Raw genomic sequence first — 20,312 nt, forward strand, 5'->3', positions numbered from 1 at the left:
AAAGTCATTCTTTAATTCTTGTTTCAGAGAGAGAAAAGGTTACCCAGCCATATCTTTTTAAGCTGCCTCTTTATAGGCTAACCTTTTCCTTTTCTGTTTTCTAGCCATTGCTCCAGGCTAAACTTCTTCTGCTCCATTTCTCCTTCCCTGGATGTGGGTCTTTTGCACCCAGCTTCAAAGCTTTTCAAATCCTCTCCAAAACTCTCCCGAGTTTTGTATCTGCCTCTCTGCTTCTTTAGACAACTCCTACTCTCTGTCTGGTGGTCCCTGATTTTATTTCCCTTCATTGGCTCCAAGCTGTCTAACAGTAGTCACTTTTATCTCTCCCTTAATTTCTACCTAATTGCTCTCTCTTGAGATTCTTGTTTCTCCCAGATTCTTACTTTTCAGTCTCAAATTCTTGGCATGCAGGTTTTAACTCCAGGCAAATTCCTACCACATTGTACTTAACTTTAATTCCAGTGCTCTCCTCCTGGTTACATATAGTTAAGATTTTCACCTAGCAAACCAATCTCAGATGACCAAGTAAATCAAAGCTATTCATTTTCAAGAATTCTGCTCCTTTTGCCAAATATTCCAAGAATCTTTGCAGTATCTGGTTAATTTTTAACTTCGATAAAAATAAGGGTGGGCAGTCTCTTCCAGCAAATCCAAAGGGGTGAGATTCAAAATGGAAGCTATAGCCACAATTCTACACAGCTTTTACCGTTTTGAAAAAATAATAGCTGATTAAATACACCGCACTGTGGTTGAGTTAAATTAACTAAAACAAAATATAGATACACATTGTAGCTAAGGTACTCTTTCTAAACTGTAATTTAAACTATCATTGAGCTATAAATATAGTAATATGTAAGCCAAACTGTAACATAGCAATGTCTGAATCAACTTTATTTCCAAACAAACATGTCTTGAATTGTGTTGTAGGTTCCTTGAAGCACTGTTCTCTTCCCCTCCTGTTTTGTAAAGTGCTATACACATTGATGACCCTTTATTAATAATAACAAACTTATGAATAGTACTGTCATAAACATAAAACAAGATCACATATGATATGCACAGAGCAAGGCTTCATCAAAGCAGTCATTATATAGACTCCCATTGAGCCAAATGATAATTGAGGACACAAATGTCAAGAGGGTTTAATTGCATTTTAGCCAGCAAAGGTTGCAGGCATTTGCACAGCCTTCTTTTAAATCATTCTGCAAGTAAAAAAGGCATTTATCATCTACAGATGGAGCAGTTTTGCAGGAGACATTTCAAAGTAAAGTTCAATGTGAAATCTTCCACACAAGTCAGAACAATGTACCTGTTTACTCAAAAGTAAACTTCAATGGGTCTGAAGTAAATATAATATTTGTTTATTCTATCTATACTGTTATGACTTATACAAGGGTCATTTAAGAAACATTTCAAGCTTGTAGTTGTTAGATACTGAATACCATGACATGCCAATGCCTAGAAATGCAATATCATGAAGCATCCACTATCAGTGCTGTGAAAAACATGTCAGCACTCAAATATATGTCAGGCACCTCTCCACAAAGTTTCCATCTTCAAAAATCAGCATATCGGCTATTAAATGCTGCCCTCAAATATCAATTGGATATGAAGTACAAATAATCAAATAACCAAAGATTATCTGATTGATGTTCTGCATCTACTGACAAATGAGTGAATTTTGGAAAGCAGATTATTTTTCTCTCCCTCTGTCTCTCCTGCCAATTGTTCTTTACTGGGTCACTGGAAACTGTCTACGAGTTATTTAGTATGTGCTGTAATCAGCCTTGTCTGATGTCTCCTGTATTTCAGTGCCCATTATAGAAAGTGGCAACCAGTGCTGTTCCCAGCAGGGTCAAGTGTCTGAGGCAACAAATTCCACCATGCTGCTCCCGCCCCCATCTATTCATCCAAATATCCCATTCACTTGTTCTGTAAATCCTGACCTATCCCTGGCTTCCTGTACTGGTTCCAGGTCTCATTAACAAAAGATGCATTCTCTGTTCTTGAATGTTTCAACTTTGCCCTCTCCCTCTCCTTCCTTTTTTTTCCCAGCACCCAGCAGTGCCCAGGAATGTAATTGCTTGAGTTGAGCAAATCATTGTGCTGGATTGCAAAGCCTTCTTACTGAAACTGGCAGTGTTTTTTTTTTTTTCATTTCTTCCCTCAATTCTCTTTCAGTCCAGCTACTTTTCATGTTTCTTCCAAACACCATCCAGTGCCTCAACAATAATTGGGTAATTGTAACTTAAAGGATTATTAATGAAAGCGCAAACTTTCAATTTTGGATTAATCAACTCAAACTTACTTGATTAATTGAGTAAGATATCTTGTAATCCACAGAGGATGAAAGTTAAGTTATATGTCTTCTATTGTCTAAGATAAGAGAAACAGTTTTTTGGTGATCAAAGACAGCATTTAACTTGGGAGAGGAATGAGGTATCTGGGGCAATAATGAACAGAGATTGTCATCAAATCATACACATGGTTAGAGCCAAATTTTTCTGAGATTTGCTGATAAGATGGAGTTTTTCTTTCTCTGTTTAACTAGGTTAAACTTATTTATGTGTTTTTTGCTCGAATGATCAGAGAATGCTTCACCAAATTTTGTTAATTGTACTAGTGAAATAAGATGGTATAAAGATCTGGAGGCTATCAAAAGGGATCTTTATCCAACCTTGTTTAATAGTATAGCTTTGGTATATTACTGTAGTGTGAAAGAGGGAAAGCTCACTAGATAACTTTCTTTATTTGAAAGGAAGCTTCAGATAGATAATTCTGTCTGGTTCAGCCCCTGCTTTCTTTCTTTCTTTAATTCATTAGCTACTACCCAAAAATATTCTGAAAGCAAGCTGTAGCTTATGTTCATTAAACAACATACAGACTTTCTGGGTGATCATGATAATGTCTACCTTTGTATGAATTAATCTTCTTTCATGAATAAATGTCCTTTACTTCGGGCAGGCCAAGGCATTATGTTGCTACAGCTGAAGGACAGGGTGGATGTTCCCCTCCCTCTTACAGAATTGGACTGGGTTGAATTGCATCTTAGGGCTTCAGGACAACTGAAGAGTCCAGCACAGGTCATGTGCACATACAGGACTCTTAACAGCTTGCCCCTGCCCTTTCCCAAGCATCTCCTGCCTCAGGCAGCCTCTGTTCTTAGACTTATTTACAGCCTGCCCTGCAGAGTTCTCAGGTGAACTTGGTAGCGATTTGGAAGAATGCAGTTCGTCTGTTTATGGAAGAGAGACAGCTACCTTTTTGAAAAACTGAAAAGTTGATTGGATTTACTGAGAAATCTTAGAAATGGTATGGTAATTGCTATAAATGTTACACTAACTGCTGTTTTAACTGATGTCACTGCTAATTTTATGTTGCTTTGCTTCCAGTTGTTATATTTTCAATTATGTTGTTATTGTACATTGCTTTGGGTATTTAGAAAAACAGGTGATTACTTCTAGAAATAAATGGCAAACACACATGCACATGCACACATACACATACCTATTTCAATACTCCAAAAGACTTCTGAGATGACATTAGGGTCTTGTACTAAGTCTGACCTAATCAATCAATCAATCAATCAGATTAGAGCTGGAAAGCACCTTGGGAATCTTCTAGTTCAACCTCCTGCTCAAGCAGGAAATCCTACAGATCCTTCTTCAGTAGATCCTTCTTCGGTAAAGAAGAGTAACTAGGAACTTCATAGGCACTGCATCAAGACCTGCCACCACCTTCTGTAAAGTAAACTGTTGAGACTACTTACTGAACCATAGAGTAACAGGCATCTCTAAAACAGGATTTATGGTGCATATCAAGACAAGAACATGAGGAGAGATTTATAGCCTGGAGTACACCCAGACTGGATGACATGAAGAACCTAAAGGAACTATTTATGAAACATAAAGACCACAAACATGATGTCATCCAAGAGAACCAGCTTCTATAAATTGGTGTAGTCTAGGTGAATTGGAGTTAAGCTACTATACTCCTCTGGCTATGCTGGCTGTAAATTATAGGTATTCCATTTCAACATATCAGGAAGACAGTTGCAATAAAGAATAAATAAATCTTCTATCAAATAAATGTACTCCTTTAATAGACTCCCCTCTCTACAAACTGCATTGGCTAGCAGCATTTTTATCTGCTTCTTTCTAAGACAGTTTCAAGCTGCCTAACCCATGTATTCCCAAACTTCCTACTCCAACTCCTTACATGGATGTCAATTCAACTTATGCTTCATACACATTGGTAAAAGACCTTTTTTTTGGTCCTGCAGTACTGTAGTTTGTGTGAACTGAATTTGTTTGGTTAGGCTGTTGATCAGTATTTTATGTACAAGTCAAGGTTGACTCAGCCTTCCATCTTTCTGAGGTCAGCAAAATGAGGACCCAAATTGTTGGGGGCAACATGCTGACACTGTAAACCAGGGCTCTAAGGCACTATGAAGTGATATATAAATCTAAATATTATTCCTATTTCTATTTATTCACTCACTGTCTTTTCTGCTACTCTAATTGCTGATGAATTTGTGTCATGCATCTGTAAATCAGCTTTTAAAAAATATAATATGAATATTGTATACATGACTGTCATATTTAACATTCTGGTTTTAGCCCTTGCACTCTTATTATTTATTTAATTCTTAAGCATTTTAAATAGTTTTATCACATGTTTTAACTGTTGTTTATGCCAAATACCACCAAGGCACCTTGTGTGAAATGGGTGGACATATAAATTTGATAAACAAATAAAAAAAATCAAACAAAACAACTCCACATATAATGTATATAAACAGCAAGAATATCAGTTATATAAAGCTAATGCTCAAGTGAGAGAGGTTAATATTAAAACATCCAAAATGCCAACAATTGCTGGAACAATCTCATTTTAATAGCCAATAGTGCAGGACCCATTTAAATTTCTGTAGGAATACTGTTCTACAGCAGGGAAGAGCCTAAGCAATTGAAGAGCCTAACTTCTCTTATCCTTTTTGGTGACATTCCCTGAGGGAAAGGGTATGGGAAATGTCTATGGGAATCTACAGATATTCAAAACATTCATATCTTGAGCCATATAAGGCTTCAAGGGGGATCACCAGCAACTTGGATTGCATTGTACTGTATTAACCACCAAAGTAGGTAAGTTCATAATAAAGTATGTTATGAATTTACTCCTTCTGGCTCCACCTAATTTTTTATCCATTGTCCAGCAGCTTATTGTGTACTAGGCAGAAATATTAACTGAAGTTTTGCTAATATAAATATTTTTAAAAGTTCAAATTAAATTTGATTATGCTAATAAATAAGAAAATGATTTAATATTTTCATCCTATCTGCCCCTAAATAACTGCATTCAGATGCAATACATTGAAAACAACAGTAGGATTCATTCATTATTGCTTGCTTGCTTGCGTTCAGTCTTCTGAAGAGAGCTGTGTTATCTTTGGTCAATGCGTTAAACAAAACAGTAGGTGAAGCCCATATAAAAATGTATAGGAAAGCCCATTCTTTCTTTTGTTCTTTTGTTTTCTTTATTCTGACATCTTATTCTTCTATTCTTAAAATTGAAAGTTTGCAGTGTGGTAGCAGATAGCTCTTAACTGTGATCACAAATAACCTTGCTTTGGGCTTATGAAATTAACCCAACACTTCCCTAAGATCACAGTTTGTGCGTTTTTGAGCAATTTTTATTAAAGAGAAACAAATATAGTCATTTTGGCATGCTTCTTTATAAGATATATATCCCTTTTAAAATGACTGATCTTCAAGTTAGCTTGTAGTATCTTATATTAATGAATCCTAATACATCAAGCCTGAAACAATGGCACACAGAAAAATAGTCAGGAACTAACAATAGATCTGAGTGATTGCAGTGATGAACTAGAATGTTTGCTGTCAATTGTTTAACAATCACGGCGTTTTCTGTTGAGAAAAAAAAAAGCTCAACATACTCCAGAGTGATTTTTCCATCAAAGAAATTGGAGAGTTTTTGGCCTGATTGTTTGCACTAGCCTCTATATCAAGGTCTTGAAGGTCAAGAAAAAACAAAAAAAACAAATGGAACTTACAACTCTTAAGGCTGCTGAGTCTTGCCCTATATATCTACAAATAATTTTTGGCTTCCCAGGACACGTAGTGATTCAATATGTGAATTGGCCTCAGTTTTGTACATTTTATTGTATGAGATTTGGCAGCTTAATCCAGACATACTTTTGTTCTATTGTGCAAGAGTGCCTTGCACATTCACAGGGCTCTGTCAAGGCTACTTCCCTTTACAGCTCTTCCTGGAATGACATGGGCATACAAACATTCCATAAATATCTGCAAAGGGGCAGCTCCCTCTACAGGCAGTTCTGAGTGCAAAGAAGCTTTGATGGCTTGAAAAGAATAAAGCAGTGAGTAGCCCAAAATCTTTTCATATGTTTTCAAAAACAAGTTGCAAGGCCAAGCCAGGGAGTGGACAATACTTGCAAGGCTGTTGTCTTGTCTGGTGTTCATCCTTCATGAATATGTTAGGGTTAACTTTGCTTCTAATGTTATTTGTAGCAACAACTTTCTTCAATATGCTCCAGAGTGCTGCCTTTCAGTTCACCAAGCCCTGGACAAAAGTGGGTATATGAGCTAAGTGTTCTTTCATAGAGCAAGGAGAAGGATCTCCCTCATTCTATAGCCATTTTTGCCTGGCTAATGGCCAGGCCTAGGTTGACCCTTCCTGGGCAATTATGTTCTTCCAGGAAACAAGAGGTGCTACTTTCGTATTTTCTTTGGTCCACTGCCTGTAAGTGAAGGTCATTATTTCCCTTCTGTTCTATAGCCCAAGGGCATGACTTGATTTAAGTGAGGTTTAAGTTCAATTAATATAGCCTGGATCCAGCCCAATAAAATATACCAGAAAATCAGTACTGAAATATAACCACTCAAAGCCTTCCTTAATTAAAATAGCCAATCGTATTTATAACCAGTAAAGCTTAAGAAAATGAATTTACAGCAAAACATGACACTACCTTGCTTTCTAAAGGTCAACAGAGTGAAGAGTGGAATAATTTTAAAAAATCATGATTAAGTTGAAAGAGATACTATTTAACTAGTAAGTTTAGTATTATGTAGCATAATGGTCAATATCCTGGGTCAATTCAGTGATTTGATCAACAAATGAAGCTGAGGATCTGTTTGAGATTACATCGAGATGATGTTATGAAAAGGTCGGAAATAGAATTCTAGGACTGTAGAATGTTTAAATATCTCTGCTTAAATACTTTCAGTGAAGGAAAATTGATTTAAAGTAGCATGCTTCACTGTAGAACAGTCTATCATTATGATTTTCATTTCTGATCTCCAACTCCAATTTACTTCTAATTAGAAATGTAGAAGCACATAAAGAAAAATGGGGCCTTAAGGTTTGTCTACTTCTTCTCCAGCTCAAGGCAAGTATCCACTATTATTATGTCCCTAAAGTCTTCATTTGAAATAGTTTCAGCAAAGAAAACACAGCAGCAGTCTTTTTCATTGCCAAACAGTCGTTATTAGGATTCTCTCCCTGCCTGTCTATTTTCATTGATTGATTATCAAGTTGCTGTCAACTCTTAGTGACCACATTAATAGATTTTTTTCTCCAGGACCAACTAACCTAACTTTTCAAGTCTTCCAACAGTGCACCCATCACCACTATAACTGAGTCTATCTACTTTGCAACTGGTTATATTTTCCTCTTCCCTTCTACCTTTCCCGCTACTAAAGTTAAGCCTTCATATAAATGTCCAAAGTAGAATAATGGAAACCTGGTCATTTTGTATCAACTGCTGTTTCTTCATAATCTAAATCAGGGCTGTCAAACTCCTGGCCAGTGGGCCAAATGTGTCATGGCTGGGCATGACCATACCCATGCCCAGTTTAGCAAAGGGGGTGGGGGGAAGTCCTGATATGTCACATGACACTGCCGTGACAAAGTGAATTTGACACCCCTGATCTAGATGTTCAATAACATCTCTGTAATTTGAATTAATTGGTTCTTATCCTGTCTTTTGAAATGATTCTGAATACTTCTACCAGCCTTCTATATGACAGTCTGTCTGAAACGTAAACACAGCTACCATATCTCTCCATATTTTTATTATCTCCCTGCTAAAAATAAATGTAAATTTTCCAAATGTTCCCCTTGAGTTTTTCCTTCCAGGCAAGTTATAATTCTGGTTATTCTTCTTTGAGCAAGCTCCAGTTGCCAGTGTTCTTCCTAAAATGCAGAACTGGATATAGTACTATAAACTCATTCTGATGAATACACAAAATGTCTTCTGTTATTACTTTTCTTGATTTTTATTTTCTTGATTTTTGTTTTGTTTTTGCTACAGCTAGGATTGCATTTTGTTTTACAACTGCATCATACCTTGACTCATGTCCAACTTCTGACCCACTAAAGTACCCACTATCTTTTGCATGTCATCCTATCCCGACAACCTCTCTTATCCTACTCTTATGCTTGTTTTTTTCTTATTCAAATGAAGGACTTTGGATTTATCTGTTGCAATCTATCTTGTTGCTTTCTGACCATTATTCCAGCTACTCAAAATCCTTCTGAGTTGGAAGGAACCTTGGAGATCTTCTAATCCAATCCCCTGCTAAAGCAGGAAAATCTATATTATTTCAAATGGTTGTCCAATCTCTTGCAGATTATTTACCCGCAAATAACCATTTGATAATTGGGTTTTCTACACCGATACATATCAGTCATTTGCAAATATGTTAAACAGTAGAGAGGCAGCTACATACCACTGGGCACTTCCTTTCAGCTTGATATAGGGCAAATGACTTACACTCATTTGGTACTATTGTTTAACCAGCTTTATATGTATCTAATGAACTAATCCATCCTGCAAGCCTCCATTTTTCCATCTTTGAAAATAGTTTCCCAGAGAAGATGGTCAAATAATTTGTTGAAATATTTATTCTGCCTCCTCCCGAAAGAGGTATTGGTTTGAAGAAGCAGAACTTCAGGATACAATCTACACGTTTATTCAAAACTCTTATTTGGTTCTGCTTAGAGCTCTATGTAAACCTACTTATTGTGATTAATTAGCAGTGATTTGTGCTACACAGTCCTCTCTGGCCCAAAAGTCACTGTTGGTTTGACTGATTACTGGGGCCATAATCTAAAAAATAAAAGGTTGGTAAAAAAAAATAAACATTGATTTGATGTCATTTACAATTACAATTAAATTAAATAGAGGCAGAATGATGACTTTCCATTCATGTGTTTGGCTACAATTCTGGAGAATTCTAGAGACATTCTAGTTTCTTGTGGTTATGGGGGCTGAATTTTTACTTATGTATTTCTGTTTATAAGTTGGCTAGTTGTGGGAACCAAACCAATTGTGATTTATTCAAATAATTATAGTTAAGCCAACCATGGCTTGGTTCAACATGAGAGAACTCTCTAAACCCAGATAGATGGCTCTTCAATCCTTCTTTAAAATTTCCAATGAAACAAAAGAAAAATGCTTGGGAGGCAGAGTGCCCCACTGCCAAAGAGGCCGTGCTGCTAGGAAATGCTTTGTAAGGCATATCCTTTTGTTGCTGCAGTGGCCTTTCAAGGAAGCTAATGATATTTTAAGAAATTGCAAGAATTATAAAAGAAATGGATTAAAATAATCAAATAAGCAGCAATTAAATAAACAGCCACGCTAATAGCACCAGGAAGATAATCAGACTGTGTGTACTCAGGGATTTCTAGTGTTTGAATCAACCCACAGCCTTTGCCAGTTGCTGAAAGGCAAACAGCAAAGAAACAGAATAAAATGATAGAGGAATTCTAAAGTGAAGGGGCTACTGTCTGTCTTTCTATCCATCCAACCATCCATCCATCCATCCATCCATCCATCCATCCATCCATCCATCCATCCATCCATCTATCCATCCCAAAGCCTCACTTTTTCCATTTTGTACTCTGCTAAGAGGGAGGGTATTTGCTGCTATTACTGCTAAATAGGAAGAAGCACACTGGATGTGATGCATCACTTGAGGACCATTGGCACTGATAAATCACCATCAGTTAATTGCAAAGGACAGCTTTACTTGGAGCAATTTGCATTCTGTATGGTATCTTTGATTCAATCAAACAGTGACCACTCCCTATCCTAACCCAAAATGGGTTCAACTCAATAGGTTGATCAAAATGCCAAATCTAGTCTAAACATCTGGCTGATTGTGTGACAAAGCACCATTACAACAACAACAGAAACAATAATAATAATACCTTGACATAATTGTTGGGCTTGCATGCTCTGAGGAAGATGAGAGCTGTGCCGAGGTTTAATTATACTGGACAGGTATCTTCTAATATGTTAAAATGCACAGGAAAAGCTCAGGGTGCTGACAATGTCCAGTCTGGTAAAGTTGAGCAACATAATAGTATATTGGAGCAATGCCATGCTCCTCATTTTTTGCAATTCAAATTTAATTGGATAAATGAAAAATTATTTTAGAAATTATTTGACAAGAGAAGAGAATTATCATAAAATTATTATAATTGGCATGTGATGTTTCCATTTCCACTACAAGCTGGCCTTTTGCATACGCCAGGTGCTTCAGTGAAATTCTAACATATTTAAACCTTTCACTCAGCTTTTTGTGATTGGAATATTAGGCAGTCAGGGAAATCCAAAGTGATGGAGGTTAGCAATAGCAGTAGCACTTAGACTTATGTACCACTCCATAATGCTTTACAGCACTCTGAGCGGTTTAAAAATGTCAGCATATTGCCCCCAACAAGCTTGGTCCTCATTTTACCAACCTCAGAAGGATGGAAGGCTGAGTAAGCCATGAGCTGGTCAGGTTTGAACTCCTGGATGGTTGGCAAAGTTAGCCTGCAATATTGCTGCATTCTAACTACTGCACCACCAATTATCTGAAAGGAATAGGATTTAGTGGTGTGCAGTCCTTTGGGATGGAAGGCAAATGTTGTCTTTTTCTATGATTGCGCTGCAGCTTGGAAGGCCTGTTGTGCAATCCCAAGATAATACTATATGCAGCTGCATTAAGAGGTTGCAAACAGGTGCTACATGGGTGACCCTGCACCCTGCATACTGTGAAACACATTTTGGTGTTTCTAAACATAGTCACAATACATCAGAAGCCTCCACCAGAACCACCCTCAGCGAGTGATGGGGGACATGAATTATGTGCAAAGAAAAAAAGCAGTGACACTGATTCAATGCATCTCCTTTTTCATGAGTTTAACTTGCTGAATGCTGTGAAGTTTTGCCTCCAAAACCAAGAAAATGAAAAGAGGAGAAAGTAGAAAAACAGAACTTGAGAAATGACAAGGCATATTTCACCAAATGAAATAAAAACTAGGGGTTTTAAAACTAGGCTGACAAGTCCTGTGCTTGAATCTTTAGTTTTTATTTTTGCTGGATAGGCCTGGAACAAGTCCTATTGTGCTAGCTGAAACTCTTTCACTGATTATTTGCCAGAAGAAACTGGAAGCAATTTCTGGAATTTCTTTATATGATGGATCCTTAGCAGGATGAATGCTAGTAATGAAATCTGATTACAAATCATCCTTTCCCATAGTGGGAAGAGGAAGCATTTATTTTCTAAACCTTAGAAGGTGATTTTTAAAAAATCAAATTCTCCTTTGTATAGGAGAAGCATTTTCCAGGATTAATCATGGAACTACACAACATTCTCTGCAAAACACAGCATTTTGCATAAGCTACTAGAAATAAGTTGTGAAATTAGAGCTACTGAAAACAGTAGGTAATAGCAGTTTTAACATGCAATTACTTCTCTCCATGAAGAAAACTAGCATCTAAAGATTTATCTTTCTGATTAGCCTAAAAGTCTGCTTTTTGATTGCAGGGAATTGTCCTATATATTTTGATTAGACAAAGTGCAAAATGGTGCAGTAGTTTCTTGTTGATCAGAGGACAGCAATTTCCATTGCATGTTACAGTAATCTAATATAGTGATATATAGCAGGCTGTGTAATGTATACAATTGTGCTGTGTCCTTTAATATCTGATCAGTGTTCATTCACTGGTCCAGCTACTGCCTCCTTATGACTCAGATATGACACTATTGTGCACTATTGGCAACACTATTGAGTGTACTATTGGCAAGACTATTGACCAATATGGTGATCAGGATACTACATATGAAAGACGCACTGAATATACAATCTGAATTGCATGCTGTGCATGCACTCAAATGGGGCATTTCCTAATAATAGTGTGTTACCACAAGGATGGAAACAGAACCTGGAAGGAAACATTCCTTCCCCTTTTCTCTTTTTGTGGCTCATAGAGTTCTTAGGTTACACAAGACTAGGAAATTCTCTTACTGCAGCCCATGGTGTCTCTTTTCTTGGCATGACTGATTAAAAACTGCACAAGAGAAACAGTGTAATCCCTAAAGTAGCTGACAAAATGGAGTTGAGAGTGGGTGGGTTTTCATACCATTTTGGGGACTTTGTTTGAGCTTCCTGTTCCTGTGCAAGAACATGCTCTTTAATATTCTATTGGCTGTTGTCAGATTTCTATGGGGTCATGGCTAGCTCTATAGGCAAAACAGGAAATGCAAACCCAGATGCCTGTTTGAGCTAATTCTGTCAACCTTTTGTTTGTTACTTATCTGAGTTTCCTCTTGACCCAGTCTTTCTGAATGGATTGCCAAATCTGCATTTCTAAAAGCTGGCCTCCTCAGTTTCTGCTTGGGGCAGGGAAACTGGGGCTGGTTTTTGTCTCCCTTAAGATTTTTTTCATTTCTCCTTTAGGGGAAATATTTCTTTTTTTAATATTTCCCAAAATATTTCATTCTTCTGGGGTGGGGGCTTCCCACAGCTGTTTCTTTCTATCTTTATTTATATATCTATATCACATATATCTCTATATTCATTTATTTTATCTTATCTTTATTGTTTTTATAAATAACTCAAGATGGCAATCATATCTAGTATTCCTTCCTCTTTTTATTTTCCTCATAACCACATTGTGAGGAGAGAGAGTGACTGGCCCAAGGTCATCCAGCTGATTTTTCATGTCTAATGCAGGAGTAGAATTATATGTATCATTTCTATCTTTATATCACTATCTGTCATCTATCTGCCTGCCTTTCTGTATACCTGTTATCTATCTATCTATCTATCTATCTATCTATCTATCTATCTATCTATCTATCTATCTATCATCTATCTATCATCTATCTATCTATCATCTACATATCTATCTAATCTCATATCTCTATTCTTTTGTATCTCTCTCTCATCCCTTTTTTCTATCTATCTCTCTTTTCTATATCTCTAGATTTATCATATCTATCACCTCTTTCCTTCTCTCTCTCTCTCTCTCTCATCTCTCTCTCTGATGTCTTATGTTGCATCTATCTATCTCTCAGATGTATATCTTTGCCTACATTTCCCATCTCTCTCTCTATTTTATAATCTCTATAATCTCAAACTTTGTCTCTATATTTCAGGTGTGATATGGTCATACTCACTTTATAGCCTCCAAAAATTTCAATTTAGGTAACAAATAGTTGCCTTCCCATCTCGAGACAAAGTAAAAAGAAGAAGACAGCAGGGCCAGAAAGTCTCAGTATCCTAGACACAAATTGTAGAGGTGAGATCCTCATGAAATTCATAGAAAAAGGTGAAGTGATTGCAGAAACTGAATCGTTTGAGGCAGCTTGGAGAGAGTTATTTTAATACTTAAAAAAAAAACCATCCAGTTTAGGCCAGTGGCCTTTCATCCCTACATCTTGCAGTAATTCCATAATTCTATAAATTAATCAAGTAGTATAGGGAAAAAAAAAATCTTTACATGTGTCCTGAACTGCCCACAATCCATTTCACTAAATAACTCCTGAACTCCAGCACTTCTAATTATAAATATATCTGGTTTGGGAGCCTTATTTCTCTTTTTTCTTCTTCCCAGTTTCTGAAGATCTGAGCATCAAACGTGCTGTTCACTGAAGCATGAGCTTTGGACATGGCCACCCGCCGCTGCACTCGGAAGCCTTGGCTGGCCCCCGGCATCTCTAGAATGATTTGGAAACATCTTGTCCTCATCTCCCTCTGGCTGCCATCATTTGTTTTGGGTGGAGCCTCTCCCACCTCCTGCCCAGCTGCTTGTTCCTGCAGCAACCAAGCCAGCCGGGTCATCTGTACACGCCGGGAGCTGGTGGAAGTGCCTGAGAGCATTTCAATCAACACACGGTACCTCAATCTGCAGGAGAATAACATCCAGGTGATAAAGACTGATACTTTCAAGCATCTTCGTCATCTTGAGATTTTACAACTTAGCAAGAACCTCATCCGTAAGATTGAAGTTGGTGCCTTCAACGGCTTGCCCAACCTCAATACACTGGAGCTCTTTGACAACCGGCTAACCACTGTCCCCACACAGGCCTTTGAGTACCTCTCTAAGTTGCGGGAGCTGTGGCTGAGAAACAATCCCATTGAAAGCATCCCTTCTTATGCCTTCAATCGAGTCCCTTCTTTGCGGCGTCTGGACCTTGGAGAGCTGAAGAAGTTGGAGTATATCTCAGAAGCAGCTTTTGAAGGCTTGGTCAATTTGAGGTACCTGAACTTGGGCATGTGCAACCTTAAAGATATTCCAAATTTGACAGCCTTAGTGCGGCTAGAAGAACTTGAGCTTTCTGGAAATCGCCTGGACATGATCCGGCCAGGCTCCTTCCAAGGTCTGACTAGCCTTCGCAAGTTGTGGTTGATGCATGCCCAAGTGGCCACCATTGAACGCAATGCTTTTGATGACCTTAAGTCATTGGAAGAGCTCAATCTCTCCCACAATAATTTGATGTCCTTGCCCCATGATCTATTCACCCCTTTACACCGCTTAGAACGTGTCCACCTCAATCATAATCCTTGGCATTGCAATTGTGATGTGTTGTGGCTTAGCTGGTGGCTCAAAGAGACAGTTCCAAACAACACTACCTGTTGTGCCCGGTGCCATGCCCCACCAAACCTGAAAGGGCGATATATTGGAGAGCTGGATCAAAGCCATTTTACTTGCTATGCCCCTGTTATAGTGGAGCCTCCAACTGACCTTAATGTGACTGAGGGAATGGCTGCTGAATTGAAGTGCCGAACAGGAACCTCCATGACATCAGTGAACTGGCTCACACCCAATGGCACACTGATGACACATGGCTCCTATCGGGTGCGCATTTCTGTCCTTCATGATGGCACACTCAACTTCACCAATGTGACAGTCCAAGATACTGGGCAATACACCTGTATGGTGACTAATTCAGCTGGCAATACCACTGCTTCAGCCACACTCAATGTCTCAGCTGTGGATCCAGCTACTACAGGTTATACTTACTTCACTACTGTAACTGTGGAAACCATGGATCCTGGCCAAGAAGAATCAATTCCCACAAAGAAGGAACCTGGGCCAACACCTTCCCAAGGCTGGGGCATGACTTATTCCACTACTTCACTGACTCCTCGCAGCACACGCAGCACTGAGAAGCCATTTACTATCCCAATCACTGATGTTACAGAGAATGGCATGAAAGATTTGGATGATGTGATGAAAACTACTAAGATCATCATTGGCTGTTTTGTAGCCATTACCTTCATGGCTGCTGTGATGCTCATTGTCTTCTACAAACTTCGTAAGCAGCACCAGCTTCATAAGCATCACGGACCTACCCGCACTATTGAGATCATCAATGTTGAAGATGAGCTGCCTGCAGCAGCTGGAGCTCCTGGTGACAGCCATCTTGCGCTTCCTGCCATTGAGCATGACCACCTCAACCACTATGCTGCTTTCAAGGCCCACTACAACAACAATAGTGGTGGTGGACCCCTCACATGCTCCAAGAACCCCATGCTCAATTCCATCCATGAACCTCTTTTATTCAAGAGCAGCTCTAAAGAAAATGTCCAAGAGACACAGATATGACAGCCACAGCCTGAGGAAAAGGGGAGTGATTCTGTGGTGGGAGGGTGGCAATGGATTAGTATATGCAGTGAGGAATATGTTGAGGAACAACTCCTCCCTCCTCACTTTAAAAACAAACAAACAAACACAGGTCTTTTCACCACCATGGCAGATCTTGGATCCCAAGCCTCCACCAGTAGATACCTTTGGTTCTCACCAAGTTAGCGTTTTATGTTCTCTTCTTTTTTTCTTCTGCAAACAAGACACTGCTCTCACCTTCTGCCTGATCTTCCCTTTCTTTTCTTTTTTTTCTCTCCCCTTCCTTTTCTTATTTTTCTACCATCCTCCCTTTACATTGGAGACTTTTTTTATACAGATGGGGCTGTTTCTGTATCCAACTACCTGCTGTTTTACTTTGAAATGAATGAAAGAAAGAAAAGAAAAGGAACAATGACAGTGACAAAGAAGGAAGGGAAGACATTTTCCTTTCAACGTCATGGGAATAATCTTTAGGAAGAAGAATAAAACCCAAGTGGAATGGGAAAGGGGTTTTTAAAAAGTCTTATTTTGAGCCACTTTCCGTCAAAATTCTATTTTCATCCATTGGGATATACAAAATAAATAAATTAAATAAAGAAATGGGAGGTCATAGTGGTGCCAGGATCCCCACCCCTGCCCCGCCCCACCTTTGGAGCATGTGGGGATGCTGGGCACACAGGGTTTCGGGAAATTTTTTACGACTAGTATTACTACTATGGGAAAGCAGGCACAGCCAATGTGCTCCCTAGAGACACAGGGGTATGGAGGTATTTTTTAATTTGTAATAATCTGGGGTGGGAATGTTGGGTTTGATGGGGGTTGCACTTCTGGCCTAAAAAAAATTGAAAAAGAAAAAAAAAGAAAAAAGGGGCCTGTGGATTCCCGTGACATTTTGGGGTCTGGTCTGAGTTTCTTATTTTAATAAAATCCATAAAGATGTTTCCAATCCTCCCTAGGATGGTTTTTTCAGTGGGGGGAATAAATGTGAACTATTACTCAAATGCATAAAATGCATTTTAAAGATGGATTTTAGCAGCAGTGCAAATGTATGTAGGGGTACAGGAAGGTATATGCTAGTACTTCTCTTTTACTTAATCCCATTCTTCCTGTTCCTGACCTTATTAAGCTAAGCTACCAAGTCATAAGAGTGTGTATGTGGATTGTGGGTTCTTGCATTCATTTGATTGCTTCGGGTATTGCATTTATGTTCAAGAACTCATGCGTAGAATCCTACTTTAATTTCCGCCAGTTAATGAAGAGGTCACTGTCTGAGAAAGTAAGATAGTACATACTAGAGACTTTGGGAATGGGGCCATAATATATGAATCCATGATTTTCTTTGCTTTCTTTGAACCAGGTTGGTCATCACACATGAACTGGTCTAATATCAATGAGGTAGAGATGGAGATACTGCAATATAACATAATTTCTCACCAACACACATCAGGGGGGATTCAACAGTTGTCATTCACATCATTCCCGACCATAGGGAGTATAGTGTGATCTCTATGGATGAATCTGCTTTCTTATATGGAGACCCAAGGACTAAGCATTTAAAGAAAAAGACCAATATTACATATTATGGTACTATGGGAAACCACAGAGTCCCAGCTATCATTGATAGTCATGGGATGTGAAAGATGTATCCCAACAACCTTTGAAAGACCGGATTTTTCCTACCCATCATGTGAGAAGAAAAGTTCCCACATCTAAAGACTTCATATTATTTAAACTTCAACCAGAAGAAAGTAACTTATGTTATTTCAACTAGGTATTACAAGGCAATCTGCTGCACCTTCACAAGTGTTGGTACTATAGTTTCCAACATTCCAGTTGGAAACCTGAATATTTGGAGAAAGCTGTGGTAGATAGGGAGACTGAGAACTTTCAAACTTTCATGGGAAAAAATTGGATCGAAGAAAAGATGGAAGGAAACTCCAGAAGATTGTTTCACAAAAGAGATCTGGGAATTGGAGAAGCAAAACTTACAGGAGGCATGAATGTTTGGCATAGGATAGAACCAACGTTGTCTCCCCAACTTGATCTTCTGAATTGGCAGGCAGTTTATGTAAAAAGATAGTCTGAGCATTTGGAGAGTTTAGTATATCTAGAGGACATCCAGTTGGGGGAGGTTTATTGTAATTGTTATTGTGAGATGCCCAGAACTGCTTAAGAGGGTCAGTCATACAAATGTTTTAAAAAATAAATAAAGATGGTCTAGATATTTAAGGAATATGGATTAGATCAGGTTGCTGAAGAATTAAAGTGAGGAATTATTTGATCTGTTATGCTATGTGAATGCTATGAAAAAATGAAAGTGGGTGAGGGATGACAACATATGACTAGACAGGAGAAGATTGCTGTAGTCAAGACCCCACCCCCCAAAATGACCAAAATATGAAAAAAAGGATTTGAAAAAGGGTGAAAAAATGAGCTATCCTGTATATTTTTTTCTTGCAGGGTTGCACACAGAGAAATGACATCATCTTTGGGTGGTGGGTTCAATGTGGAAACAAAACATGGAATATTTTTCCACTAAGGAAAAAAAAGATTCTCTCTGTGTTCATCTTTTTTGGGTAGTAATATCAAAATAATTTTTTAACTATATTTTTATTAAAATATTTTTCTTCATATAAAATACAAATGAAAATAAAGACAATGGAAAGAATAGGAAGGAAAGTGGATAGAGAAGTTAAAGTAGGGAAAGAGGAAAAAAGAAACAAAAAGCAATAGCTCCCAATTTTTTTCAATTACCTAAACAAAGTTAAAGTATCAACTTTTAACTTATGCCAAATAATAACTACAAGCCATTTCTATACCAGTACCCATTTAATAATCAAAATCCAAAGTCAAAATTTCATTTCCCCCCTCTTTCATACAAGTAATCCAGAAGTGGTTTCCAAGTAACCATAAAACTATTTACATATTTGTCCCTAATTAATGCAGTTAACTCCATTACTATCCCCACTAGTTCCATCATCTTCTCAATCCATTCCTCCATTGTGAGGGTTAATGCTTCTTTCCATTTTTGGGCATATAAGATTTTTGCAGCTGTCAACATCTATACCAACAAAGTTCCATTTCCCTCCCTACCCCAATTCTTTACCTAATAATCCTAGAAGAAAAATTTCTGGTTTCCATTGTAATTATCCAAAGAAATTATGAGGAGAGGAAACTTTATAAGAAAGATAAGATGATTCACCTTATTTGCTGCAGATTTGATAAGATAAACAGCCACACTTTACTATTAGGAATAGGCAGCTGGTGTTATGAGACTGCTTGAAGGGGAGAAAACTCTTAACAGAAAAGTAACATGGCATGTCAGCAAGGTATAAGAGGTATCGAAAGCTCCTGAATTAGCGGAGATTGCTAGGAGAGAACAGTGGGCAGAAGTGGATTCCAGCGAAAAGAAAGGGAAACCCTAGGAAAGCACCATCTCTCTCATACAAACATTTAGTAGAATGTTTGGAAAAGTGTTTATAAAGAAGAACAACTGACTGAGGGGAGATTCACAGTGACCATGATGTGTTTCAAAGACAGTAGAGATCAGGGGGGAAAGAGGAATGTATTTCAATTTACCACACAGAGGTGGTCCAAAAATGGCTTCCCTCGACAGTCAAATTGAAGTCAGGACTACATGGAACACTTGATCCAATTATAAATCCTATATGTTACTTTAAGGGAAAAAAAAATCAACCCAATTGCTCAGCCTTGTCCTTCCCTAGAAGCAAATAACCTTTGGTTAAAGCAAATAACCTTTCCCCATCTTTATTAGGGTTAGTTAGGGAGAAACTGGAGATAAAAACCACTATCCCTCAATGTGGTAATGGATATTTTGTAATGCAGACAGTGCAAGGATGAAGGAGGCATAACTAAAGATACAGGGACATAATTGGAGGCCTGGACCCCTTTTCGGGTCCTTTTTCTCTCTGTATGGTTTTTTTTTAAGTGGTTGAAGAATTTAAGGGATACAATAGATGTGTGGCGAAGGCTTTTGCTTTTTGAAGCTCCCCTTCAAAAAACAGTTAAAAATCAGAAATATTCCACATTTCATGGCTGTGATATCTATAACTCCTCTGAAGATAACAAAATACAGGGCTGTTTGGCGATATGTATCCCATGGACTAAGAATATCCTGCCTTGATCTAGTGGCTTGTTGTAAACAAAGCTTAAAGGTTAGAACTGTAGAGAAGAGGAACATCAAATATGTGTGGTTGGTTTTTTTTAGAGGAATGTGGGTAGCGTTGCTTAATATTTACTGTATGCAATAAGATCCTAGGGAGAACAATAGATGAATATAAAGCAGAGAGGTGGAGCATTGGTTATAGTAATAAACAGTTGTAAGATGACAGATTAGCAGGCCACA

General features: G+C 38.1%; 1 protein-coding gene across 2 annotated transcripts in view; it reads left to right on the top strand.

The window, feature by feature from the left end:
- LRRC4B (leucine rich repeat containing 4B) overlaps window positions 1–19,643 on the top strand; it is a 137,712-nt gene extending 118,069 nt beyond the window's left edge. For both annotated transcript variants that reach the window (XM_087918186.1, XM_026710784.2), the window contains one exon: window positions 13,934–19,643. In XM_087918186.1, the coding sequence (XP_087774312.1) occupies window positions 13,988–15,928 (1,941 nt within the window). In that variant the 5' untranslated portion in view covers window positions 13,934–13,987 and the 3' untranslated portion in view covers window positions 15,929–19,643. The remainder of the gene's footprint in view (window positions 1–13,933) is intronic.
- Window positions 19,644–20,312: the final 669 nt, after the last annotated feature.

This window comes from Pseudonaja textilis, chromosome Z (genome assembly GCF_049901715.1).
Source record: "Pseudonaja textilis isolate UNSWEBS1 chromosome Z, rPseTex1.2, whole genome shotgun sequence".
Lineage (NCBI taxonomy): Eukaryota > Metazoa > Chordata > Lepidosauria > Squamata > Elapidae > Pseudonaja > Pseudonaja textilis.